This window comes from Hydra vulgaris, chromosome 15 (genome assembly GCF_038396675.1).
Source record: "Hydra vulgaris chromosome 15, alternate assembly HydraT2T_AEP".
In the NCBI taxonomy this organism is placed as follows: Eukaryota; Metazoa; Cnidaria; class Hydrozoa; order Anthoathecata; family Hydridae; genus Hydra; species Hydra vulgaris.
Window position 1 is genome coordinate 27,582,731 of NC_088934.1, and position 13,302 is coordinate 27,596,032.

The following is a 13,302-nucleotide window of genomic DNA, read 5'->3' on the forward strand; positions in this document are numbered from 1 at the left end:
CAACTCTCACTAACCCATGTTATACTGCGACAAAGCACTGGACTTATCGACACTCACATCAAAAAATTACAATTGTATGCATGTTGTACTGAGCCCCACTAAGTGTCCTCTGGTCCCAGTGCTAATTCAGAAATCTGTGGCAACCGTCCTGACGGGATACTCTGAAAATAGTCCTTTTGGAATAACGCGATGGGATACTTTAAAAAGATGGTGTGGACCCTGAGTGAAATTTCTTTAGGCATACCAGTCTCGGGCTGTCTTCTTGTTTTCAAACTGTACCATAAGGTGCGAATCCATATTGTACTCCAATCGTCTATGACACTCTTATATCGATAATGTATGTAATAATACAGACCACATGATAACTACTTATAAAACGAATAATTCTGCTCCATCACTGATATTGTCTATACATATATATATATATATATATATATATATATATATATATATATATATATATATATATATATATATATATATATATATATATATATATATACAATGCAGTGTATGTGTCTATTGTAGTATCCTGTCTTGTTGGTATGAGTTATCAGTACAAAAATAGTTGAAAGTCATTTAAATTGGTATAGAAATACTCTGGAAAAATATCAATGCTCTAGGAAATTATCTTGAGGTGCCTCAAGACCTTTAAAACTTTAATGGGTCCCTAATATTATGTGAAAAAAAGTTTTTCAAAAGTATGTCATGTTGGGTCTCAAAAGAAGCAAAATTTTATAAAAATTTCAAAAATAACAATTATTTTTAAAAAAAATTGTTATTTTATAGTTTATTGCAGAAAAAATGACCTTTTAAACTAAAAATAAAAAAAGTTTATTTTTTTTAAATATAATTTCAAAAAAATCTTAAATAATAATTTTTTTATAAAATAATTGTTATTTTTAAAATTTTTATAAAATTTTGCTTCTTTTGAGACCCAACATGACATACTTTTGAAAAAATTTTTTTTACATAATATTAGGGACCCATTAAAATTTTAAAGGTCTTGAGGCATCTCAAGATAATTTTCTAGAGCATTGATATTTTTACAGAGTATTTCTGAAATGAATAGACAACTTTTGCACACCCAGGCTAAACGAATTGTAAAAAAAACTAAAATTCACTCCACCCTAATATATATATATATATATATATATATATATATATATATATATATATATATATATATATATATATATATTGGTGCGGCCGTGGCACAGTGGTTAGAGCGCTTACTTAATAAGCAGGAGATCCAGGTTCAAAACGAGCTTTGGACACGCGTCACGGTAAAGAAGGAGGCGTGAACTTCCTGGTTAAATGCTTTTCCGCGTTGCTCTGCGACAAGACCATTAGGTCTTCTTGGGGTACCTAAAACAACAAAACAAAACAAAACAAAAAAACAAAAAACAAAAAAAATCACACTTACGCTTGACACTAACGACAATTTCATAGAACTACAATTAATGACTCTTACTTATCTCAGCTATTGTTTGTTGTTATTGTTTATTTTTACAACATTTTACTAATCAGTTTTTTAGTATTTTTCTACTTTGAGGCTCTTTGTTTTCCACCAGACATCTGTCATTTTGGACATTTTGTCGGACATTTTGAACATTTTGTACTTTTAACTCACTCTGCTAAACTCTTTTTAACTTATTATTCATGTCTGAGGCGTTCACTTCTAGATGCAGCTTCACTAAAATGCATTGCATTTACAAAAAGTACTTAAATGTTATCCACCTTCCCTGAATTAACCCCTACAGGCAATTTGAGTTTATTCTTGATGTAATTCCGAAAATAGAACTCCCTCTTTTTCTTGGAATCTTCAATCATATTTTTCGGCAAATTTTTAAAACATGGAATCAAGCACAAGAACGGCCGAATCTCTTGGACTTTTAAATGCAAGCATTCTATGGGGGATATTTCAATGGAAATGAATGCAATAAACTGTTGAAGTATGTTGAAATTCTTCAGAGCCTTGTCCGAAAGCATTGCAAGCATTGCATTATGTTGATTGCTTCAGGAAGCTTCAATTTTTTAAAAAAGTTTGTTTTAGAAAGATCTTGGAGGCAGGATTTTGTCAAAATATTTCAGAATTCAAGCATTCTTACCTAGCTCTTTGAATTTCAGTTACTCACAAATAACATGCAATTTTTCATTACATTAAGGAGTTTGCTGAAAAAAATGAAACTAGGCTCGGAGTTTTCAGCAAGTAAACCACTGAATCGATGCATGTCGAATTTAAGATCCACTGGTAAAGTTTTAAAAGGCAACCTTCTCATCCTGAATATGGGGACAAACTTATGAGCTGTGTAATTGACCTTAACAGCAAACACATTTGAAACTAAATAGTTGTGGATTAAAAACTATCAAGAGAAAAATTCGTCAGAGTATATTTTTGTGTGTGTAATTCCTTATTTTTGTCAGAAGATGTGCAGTCTCAATATCAAAAGAATATTTACAGTCTCAAATTTGTATTGGTTTAAGCTACTTTGTAATTTAGTGTATATATATTTAGAAATATATATTTTGTCCGATAAACACTGAAACTATTTATAAGAATAAATATAATTAATGTAATGAGTTACCTAAGAAGAAATGATGCAGTTGAGGCTAATAATACTATTTTTGGTTTAAATGAATTATCTTTAAATGATGACTCAGCTGATGAGAACCTTACAGACGATGAAGATGATATTATTATAACTGACGATGAATCAGATGCTATCATCTATGATAAAAGTGGTGAAGAAGCTTCGGAGTAGATTAGATGGCATCCCAATATTTTCGGCTTCAATATAAAGAGATCGATTTGTTATCTTGCAACGATGCATTTGATTTGATGAGAGAGAAACAAGAAAATTTGGCATGAGCACCAGTGCAAGGTTTGCGCTTCTTATGAAGATGTTGAATTTTATTTTGTTGCAATGGGTACTTATTTTGGCATAGCATTAACCTACTTGTAGTTGTTTTTTTGTGTCATATACACTAAATTTGGCAAGAGTACTATGAGATCTGCATTTTATATTAGGATAACAAGCTTGGTTACTATGGATACCTTATTATGCATAGCAACAAGCTTTTTATAGTGACAGTCAATTTTATACAAATTCTTGACTTATTTACCGCAAGTTATTAAAAAATAGGATTTTTAATGCTTTGGTGTTCCAAATAAATGTATGAGGGAACTTTTTAATTTATCTAAATTATAGAATACTGACAATTTTAATTTGCAATACATAAATTTGAATTTTAATAATATTTAAAGCAAGAAACCAAAATTTGGCCTCTAAAAATCCATAAAAACAAAAACTAAACACTGCTTTTTAACAGTTGCAGAACACCTTCTAGCAAAACCTTCTTGTTAGTACGAACTATTGTTCTTAGCGAAGGAATGACTGGATCACTAGAACAAAATAATCGCTTAAATAAATCCTCATTACATTTGATACGGTCACACTTGCGTGCATTATGCTCACGATACTTTTTAATATCTTTATTCTGGGCCTTAATAACTTTTTCTTTTAAGAGCCCAATCGGTAATATCATGTAACCATCATCACTGGAAGCATGAATTAGCATTTTGTGAGTGCTCTGCGGCATATATTACCATGGAAAGCATTCTACGTAAAACCTAGCTGTATGTGTACAGTATTTCCTGAATGAATCCTTATCAAGCTCAAAGCCACATGAAAACAAGTCAGAACAACATGGAACATTTTTATAAGCTTAAAACTGAGTCCTATAATTTCAGCAAATAATTGTTTATTCTGCAAGACTCTTCTGGAGGTATTGCCGTCATTAGATGTTCCTGCCACCAGCCTTAGATCTATCGACAATCAGTCCCATCTTTCTTGACTAGCAATTTATAAGCAATGTGAATTACGCATTCAAAAGTTCGTATCCATGCATATATGTATATATATATATATATATATATATATATATATATATATATATAAATATATATATATATATATAATATATATATATATATATATATATATATATATATATATATATATATATATATATATATATATATATATACACATATATATATATATATGTACATATATATAAATATATATACATATATATATGCATATATATATATATACATAAATATATATATATATATGCATATATACATATATATATATATATATATATAAATATATATATATATATATATATATATATATATATATATATATATATATATATATATATATATATATATATATATATATATATATATATATATATATCAGGGTGTTAGCTACCCCAATGGTGCCGCGTAAAACGGGAATTCTCAATGGGTTTAAAGTTCCCAAAAGCCAATAACCTTCTTTTTTTTAAAGTGTTTTTTTGAGATTTTTTAGGACCTTTTCTAGAAAATTCCCAACGTTTTCTAGAACAACAACAATAAAAATTCCCAATACGGCAAAAACGCGGTATATATTTATGATATATATGATATATATTTATGATATATATGTATATATATATATATATATATATATATATATATATATATATATATATATATATATATATATATATATATATATATATATATATATATATATATTGCATATATTTATATATATAATATATATATAAATATATGCAAAATATAATTTAATATATTTTGCATAACCTAATAAAAAATTAGTTAAATATAGTTGGCGATTATTTTACTAACAATATCTAGGCAACTTATTTATGAAGGGTTTTGTATAACCAATAATATATAGTAATATATAAAAGAAAAATGTTTTATTGACAGTTTGTCACGGTTTAAAATCATGTATAATGTTTTAGTTACATAGTCTACATGCAATTATTTCGATCATTAAACACACTATCTTTGATTGATCATAAAATAAGTTAAATACGTTCAAGAAGATAAACAGAAATTCCAATTGATAGCCAATATATGGATTAAAACTACAATTCAAATTCGTAATAATACAAATAACCAACATTAAATGGCAACACATTTAAAAAAAATATTTTTTAAACTTTTTTAGAAAAGCGCTTGACCGCATAAAATATTGTTCAGGGTGACAACTTAAAATTAAAAAATTTAGTGAAGGCGCATTTTATGATTAATAGCCCTTATGTTTTATGTAAATCAATTTGTTACGTTTATTGAATAGTAGTTTTTTATAAAAAAATTGAATAAAATAAATTTTGACTTTTGGCACACCATGGCCCACTGTGCTAAGCCAGGAAAGTATGGAATGAAGATATGGGTATTTAGTGATGCTGAAACCTCTTATTGCATAAACTTGCAACCATATATTGGTAGAGTAAATGGAGTAGGTGATATTGGACAAGGTGAGCGTGTGGTTCTTTAATTAACTGATCACTTAAATGGAAGTGGGAGACTCATAACAGCTGATAATTTTTTTTACAAACATTCTCGATATCTCGAACTTCGAGATATCGAGAGTCAACGTATTTTTAAAACAATTACTTTTAAACACATTGTTTTTCCCGTTACCACGATTTACAAATCGAAAATGAATCCGTGATAAAGCGGCTGGATAAAGAGCAATCAGTGCTAAATGATGAATAATAAACTACATTTACAATTGTGCATTTACAAAACGGTGTAGAATACAACTAATTTAATCCTATTTTATCATAAGTAATAATATGGCTCCATTAAAATTGAAACAAAAACCTTTTGGATATGAAAATAAAAATTCAAAACGATCTAAAGAAAACTCTTCAAACGTTAAGGTAACTTTACTATGTTTGGGTGATAAATATTAGTTAGCAATATTAATATACATGACTTTAATTAATATTTGACTTCATTTTATTTTTGTAAATTTTCACGTTCCATATATATATATATAAAAAAACATGTATTTTTTGCATGGAATACATTAATTTCATCATAACAAGTTATGATGAAATTAATGTATTATATGAAGAAACAACTATGTTAACAATAATGACAATATTAAAATAGTTTTTCCTAATGAACAGTTAGGTGCAAGTGTAAAAATGTTTTAATCTGTATGTTATAATAAACATTTAAATTTCTATATATTTAATATATAATTTTTTTATGGTTTCTAATGATAAGATTTTTTTATGGTTTCTAATGATAAGATTTTGAAAACAAATCAATTTTTTTTTTTTACTTAAACATATTAAATTACACACAGTTTTATTATCAATATAATATTAATAGTAAAACTGTGTGTAATTTAATATGTTTAAGTAAAAAAAAAATTGATTTGTTTTCAAAATCTTATCATTAGAAACCATAAAAAAAGAATATTATTTAATTTGTTTTTAAAATAGTTTCATTTATTGATTGAAAAGCGTGTAAAAAAGAATATTATTTTCTACCTCAGTTCATGATTAATTTGAATAATACACAGATCTGAACAAGTCTACTACACCATATAAATTCTCAAGTTTATATAAATATCTAAAGATTTTGTGTTCCAGCATCTAAATAAGTAGCAAACATATGTTTATATCCATATATATTTATGTTATATATGCATAAATGTGCATCTTAACTAACTCCCACCTATTTTCATTCAATGCTTCACAACCATTATAATGATAAAACTACATTGTATCAGAAAGATTTTTAATAGTTCATCCTTTTAAAGTACTAGTTAACATCAACCAATGATTTGTTGATGAAGAAAAAAGTTAAACAATTCTTGCAAGAAATTGAAAATGCTGCATCTCTGCAAAAAACCGTCCAAACACTTTCCAACTAAGTTTAATAAGTGTGCTGCATAAGGTAAAGATGTGCTAGTTCATTGATATTCTTAATTCATGCTTGTAGTCCTAAATAAATTCCAGACATCTTACATGCGTTATCATAGGATTGTCCTTATATAATTTTATTTACATATAAATACAGTATTATTCCTTTTTCCATATAATCCGCTTTATGTCATACATTTTCAAAGTAATTCAAAAAATGCTGTTTAGGGACTTCATCCTTGCAGATTTCATTTTTTAACATATCTAATAATCAAAGGGACTTGATCAGTATGTGATACGTTGGGAGTATAATCAATGCTAATTGAGAAGTATTTTTCTTCGTTTAGTTTCTTAAGTATATGATGTGTTTTGGCCATTAATATAACAATTTCTTTGAATATGATTGACGATAAATACGTTGTCCTACTGCTTCCTGAATTTCCCTATTTTTCAATATGCGCAGCTAAAAATGGGTCAAATTTTGCAGCTAATTCACATGCCATTTGAAAAATTACCATTATTGACATTTCTAATTACTTGGGTTATTCCTCTTAAAGGCAAGGTTTCAGTTATCTTATAATGCAAACAATCCATTTGAGCACTTGAACTCAATAATTTTTTTCCTTTAGAGTTTCTGAATTTAATAGTTTATTCACATTTGACTTAGAGCTACCTAAAAATTGTTGCTTCAGAACTGCTTTAAACTGCCAATGCTGTAATGTATTTTAGTGCTGAGATACTAGATAATTTTGCCATATAAACTCACTATTTTGTAATCTTCTTCGAAAAACATTTATATTTAAATATCTAACTACTTTGCCACATAAACATTTTTTGTTGAGGAAAAACAAGAAGGGATTTTTTAACTAATGCAATCCTTTTTACATAAATATGTAATAGTAGATTCATCACACCGTTGCCATTTAGCAGGATCACATTCTATTTTAATGTTGGTGTGATTAACCATTAAAGAGCAACTAGCAGATGTTTTGGTGTTTTGTTCATTACTATTATTGTCACCGTTTTTTTTAGTTTAAATCATTAAGTGTTTTAATATCAGGTGATGAAATGTCGCTGACTGTTTCTTTAGTTAATTCCACAATAGAAGCACATCTATTAACTTGTTCTGAAATTAATGTTACTTGTTTCTTGTTTATGAAACTATCTAATTTAACAGTTTTTTCAATAATTTTGTCAAGTTTAATTTGTTTTTCTTTTGCTTATTTTCTTTTTTGAGGGTTGCTGTTTTTTTTTCATTTATTGTACCAAGGATGTTTTATTAGATTAAAACTATTAAAATATTGATTATACTAAATTTTAAAGCTATGTAAAAAGATAAACTCCTCAAATGCGCTAATAAATGCGATGAAAAACAAAGTGTTACAACCAACCATTGGTCTTCAAAGTTTTTTATGTTCCATGATTTTTACATAAAATTTTATTGTTATTTTGAAATGCCAGAAAACGATATTTTTTGAATTCAATAAAATGATAACAACATTTTCACAATCGATTATTAAAGTAGAATTATTAAATCAGATTATAAAGTAGAAAACTGTGACTATTTTTCAGTTTTAAAATGTCCACTCAGTTGTTTATTTTTAACTTTTTTTATTTCTGTTCTTAAACAATATTTTTCTGACAGATAAGTGATACATTATTCTTATTACTATGTTAAAAATAATTTGTCATATAATAAAAATTAGTGCAGCTATGGCACACTGGTTAGAGTTCTAGTTCAGATAGGTTCTAGGTTTGACACCAGCTCTAGTCCAATAAGCAACATTGGTAAGGAAGGAGGCACAAACTTCCTAGTTAAATGCTCTTCAGTGGTGCTCTGTGATATAATTTTTTTTTTTGTGGGTATTAAGGTGCTCTGGGAGCACCTTAATACCCACAAATAAAAAAATTATAAAAATAAAATAAAAGCTGCCATATCACAACAAATAAAATAGCTTATTATATTTGTTTTCATATGGCAACAATGTCACTTAATAGGATTAAAAATTTTTTCAATATGATTTTTATAATAATTTTTACACAATTTTAAAATTACATTTTAAAAAGTATATTATTATTGTTTGATTATAAAACAAAATTTTGAAAATTATACTGATGCAGAAACATGTGATTTTACCTTTAACTTGCCATCAGAATTATTATTATTATGTTTATCTGGTAAAGATATTGATTTTAGCATTATTCCAACTTAAAAAATAAATATCGAAGAGCAAGCACGTCTAATGAGAAAAAATGATGACATATTATAACAGAGCACATAATCAATGTATAATTTGTAAAAATACATATGCAATGCCTGAGATCAAATGTGTATTTAAAAATGGCATAGAGATGCAACTCATCAGGATGACATTTGCAATGAATTTGTCTTATTTTGATAAAGGTTTGATGAACCCCTATCAATATATCATTTCTCGAGGAATGGGGGGGAGGGGATGATGGTATTACTAAAATTAGGGTTGTCAATTTTAATAAGAGAAACAGTAATGACTTCCACAGCTCCCTTCCACAGCTCCCTTCAAAGGAAAGTTTATTTAACAAACATAAATCTATTGTTGATGAATCAGGTATCTATAAATAATCAATCTGAATTTATACACTGCCGTTTCTTCAAAAAGATTTATTCATATAATAATAGGTAGTTCGTATGTAAAATTTAGATGAAGGAGAAGTAAGTGATAATGTGTCAAATAATACAATGAACTCTAAAGAGAAAAATATCATTGATTTTCTTCTTACTTGTGAAAGTAAAAATTACTGAATCTCAATAATAAGTTAACTTCTATGTTTTCGATGCTCTCTATTTTTAAGTTCTTCTCATAGAAAGATATCTTTTGATGTCTTGAAAGTGTTTCCCGGCAGTTGTCGGCTTCCATTTTTTGGATCTCCTGATTGACTAACCTTATAAATGTTTGAAATTTTTTTTGAGTGAGGTAAACTCTTTAACTGAAAGCTTACTGTCACTTTTTTAACTGAAATTTTAACTTTTTTTTTTTAAACTGAAAGCTTACTGTCACACAAAGCCCAAGAAATCAATTTTTGGAGAGATGATCTAGTTTATGCGGGTGAAGTGTATACCATGTGGTAGTGTTTATTGCGGCTGTTATATTTGTTAGTCATGGGTTAGCTGGAGATTGATTTCTTTTCCGATGAAATGGTGAAATCAAAAACAACTGGAGGCATTTTCGTGATCAAATTAAAGCACATTATAACATTCCTGTCCACTAAAGCTATTACATCACCTACAAGACTTTGTTTACAGCTAATGGATAATAGTGAGATTGTTTGGCCCATCACACAAGCTTTAGAGCCTGAAGTAGCATGGTAGCGCGTAATATTGTTCTGTATTTTAGATGCCACATTGTTTCTCTCATCAAAACAAAAATGGTGTTTAGAAGTCAACTATATTTTTTATTTAGCATTTTTTCGATTTTATTAACTAGCCTTTTTTTACCTTTCTTGTATTATTATTCTAACAGGTCAAACGTGCTTTAGGAGTACAAGTGAGGGGCAATTTTCTTGGCGCTCTGTAAATGATTTCAAATCACAACAAAATATAAAAAACCATCTAGAAAACGTAGCTTGTTGCCAAAAAAAGGAACTTTGGATGCAGGTCCATTACCTCTCATGGAAATCACAGAATGAGTTCATGCATGAGTAGGCATCATTGGTGCAGTGTGTTCTTTTAAAGGAAGTTAGTAAAGTAGGATAATTTATGTTCATTACTAATGAGAAGCCAAATGTGTCACACACAGAACAAATCACTTTTATTCTTGCTTTGTGCATTTTAATTTCAGCTAAAATAGCTGGGAGTTATATGAACGTTTTCTTTGAGTTAAAAACATGGAGAAAAATACAGGAGTACATGCAAAATAATCTTGACCTGACACTTTTTTGGTAACATCTGAACTCTTTATGTATTCTTTAGCTGCAGTCCGGGTAGGTGAAAGATTTTTCAAAAATTGACAGGAATTTCTCTTTACAAGCTTTCAGATATCATGTGGTCAGCTCAGAAGCTGACTACATGATATCTGAAATTGAGCCAGATGCAAAACAATCGCAAGAAGTTACAATTGCCCTCAATCGCACTATAGAGGATCTTGACCTTGAATCGTTTGAAAGTACTGTAGTTCTAGACTTTTGGTAAAATTCTTCAAGTTGTTGGCGAAGTAAGTTGTTTGTTTCAGTCAACTTTACTAGCTATGGATGACAAAGTTGTTCTCATTCAACAACTAATTAGTAATCTTGGTTGCGTCCTTTTATCACAGATTGATATTTTGGCTGAAGCAAGAGCTATTGCCGATCCTCTCGCTTTGAAACTAAACTTCTGACAAACGAAATAAGAGAGCAAAACAGTTTTGCAATAAATCTGCAAATGCAGTGTTCTGCAATGAGAGTCCTGAACAAAAATTTGAGGTAAATATCTTCAAAGCCCTTGATTATTTTATTTCAAAAACTTATTATCAAGATTTGACATTGTAAAAACTATTTCTTCAAAATTCTCAATCATCTGATTAAAAAATTAGTAACCAGATTCTTCAGAGATAAAATCTTGTGAATTGATGCAAGTCTACCCTAATGATGCCAAACAAGACGGCTTTAGGAATAAATTATGCATATTAATCATTTGAAGGAGTCTTCACTTTTTACTCCTTAAGCCAAATACATTCAAAAGGTCTACAACTTATATTCTCATATATATTCTGTATGCATTATTTAAAAAAAAAATAATGGAATCCATTTAAAAAAATTAAAATAAATTTATAAATAATTATGATTGTTTGATATAAGTTTAAGGGCTTTCTTTTTTTCAGATAAAAAATATGTTTTTTTGATAAAATAAAACTTCAGATCTTCAGTCTTTTGATCTCAATTTAAGATTTTTTTAATGCTGTATACTAGTGGTTTAAAGTAATTTTTTTAGCGATGTTTTTTTTGTGTAGATTTAATATTAATTAAGACATGTACCTGAAAAAATCTGCGTGTACATTTTAAAGGATATTTATTTAACTATTGTATTTTGATATTGAATGCCATATATATTTTAAAAGTACATATATATAAATCATTAAATTTCACCTAAGAAAGTTTATGAAGTTTTGTATGTGAGAACGCACGCACTTTGCGTTTTACACTCGTCATCAGCTTTTGCACAGTCTTGGACTGGACTTTCTTGGTAGCTCTAATCCATTATTTTTGAAGTCTTTAATGTTTTTTGCTTCTTTTATATTGAACCTTGGTTTTCTTTGATACACCAGGATTTTCAATGAGAAGATGCAAAATTTTTTCTTGCTTCTTATCTTGTTTTGATGACGTTTCAATTAAAACTAATTGTTTTGTTAACAGAGTTGTTTAAATTTTGAATAACACTAATACAATGACATTTTTAAACAATTAGCTGTTTAAAATGATTCACGGTTTAGGTAAACACCGCATCAGAACACGTGCAGATTTTTTCTGGTACATGTCTTAAATTAAATTATAAGATTTAAATAAAAAGAAAGTATCAAAAAATCTTTAAAGAAAGCCAGTAAGACAAGATACATTAGTGGACTTGACTTAACGGCAATGAAGCTTATTTTATGCAAGTTTCAAAGTAACGATGAGTTCACATGACAATAATTTCATGAAGTTACGAAGACTTCAAACACACCCACTGCTGACGTTTCAAATTTTAGTCTTTATAGAATTTTAAAAGAAACTTTAAATCAAAGTTTTACTTCGTTTACATTTTTATACAAAAAAATCAAACCTTTAACTTTTTGCCCCCCTTGAAAATTTGAGTACTCTACACTATATCTATATCTATATCTATATCTATCTATATATATATATATATATATATATATATATATATATATATATATATATATATATATATATATATATATATATATAGATAGATAGATAGATATAGATATATAGATACATAATATATAATATATAATATATATATATATATATATATATATATATATATAATATATAATATATATATATATATATATATATATATATATATATATATATATATATATATATATATATATAGATATAGATATAGATATAGATATATAGATATATAGATATATAATATATAATATAATATATATATATATATATATACACATATATATACATACATACATACATACATACATACATACATACATACATACATACATACATACATACATACATACATACATACATACATACATACATACATACATACATACTTAGGGTCACTAAACGTCCTCTTTTTACAAAGGAGTGCGCGCTAAAATATGTTTTTGCTCCTTGTTTTCAATTATATTTAGATCCTAATTTTTACAATTGTCGACATTTACTCAATCTTGTATTTTATCTCAAATGTTAGGTTCTAGAGACTTTTGGAAAATCTTCAAAAGTGTCATTAACTAAAGTAAGTCTAACATTTAGTCTCTAATTCACGGGTCTGATCTTATTACTTCTCTTCAAAAACTTTTACAAAAGTATTCTCCAGAACTCTCTTTAGAATTCTCCAGAATT

General features: G+C 27.6%; 1 protein-coding gene across 2 annotated transcripts in view; it reads left to right on the plus strand.

The window, feature by feature from the left end:
* The first annotated feature begins 5,493 nt into the window (after window positions 1-5,493).
* The window catches only part of LOC100201323 (hydrocephalus-inducing protein), a 150,370-nt gene continuing 142,561 nt past the window's right edge, over window positions 5,494-13,302 (plus strand). For both annotated transcript variants that reach the window (XM_065818900.1, XM_065818901.1), the window contains exon 1: window positions 5,494-5,754. In XM_065818900.1, the coding sequence (XP_065674972.1) occupies window positions 5,668-5,754 (87 nt within the window). In that variant the 5' untranslated portion in view covers window positions 5,494-5,667. The remainder of the gene's footprint in view (window positions 5,755-13,302) is intronic.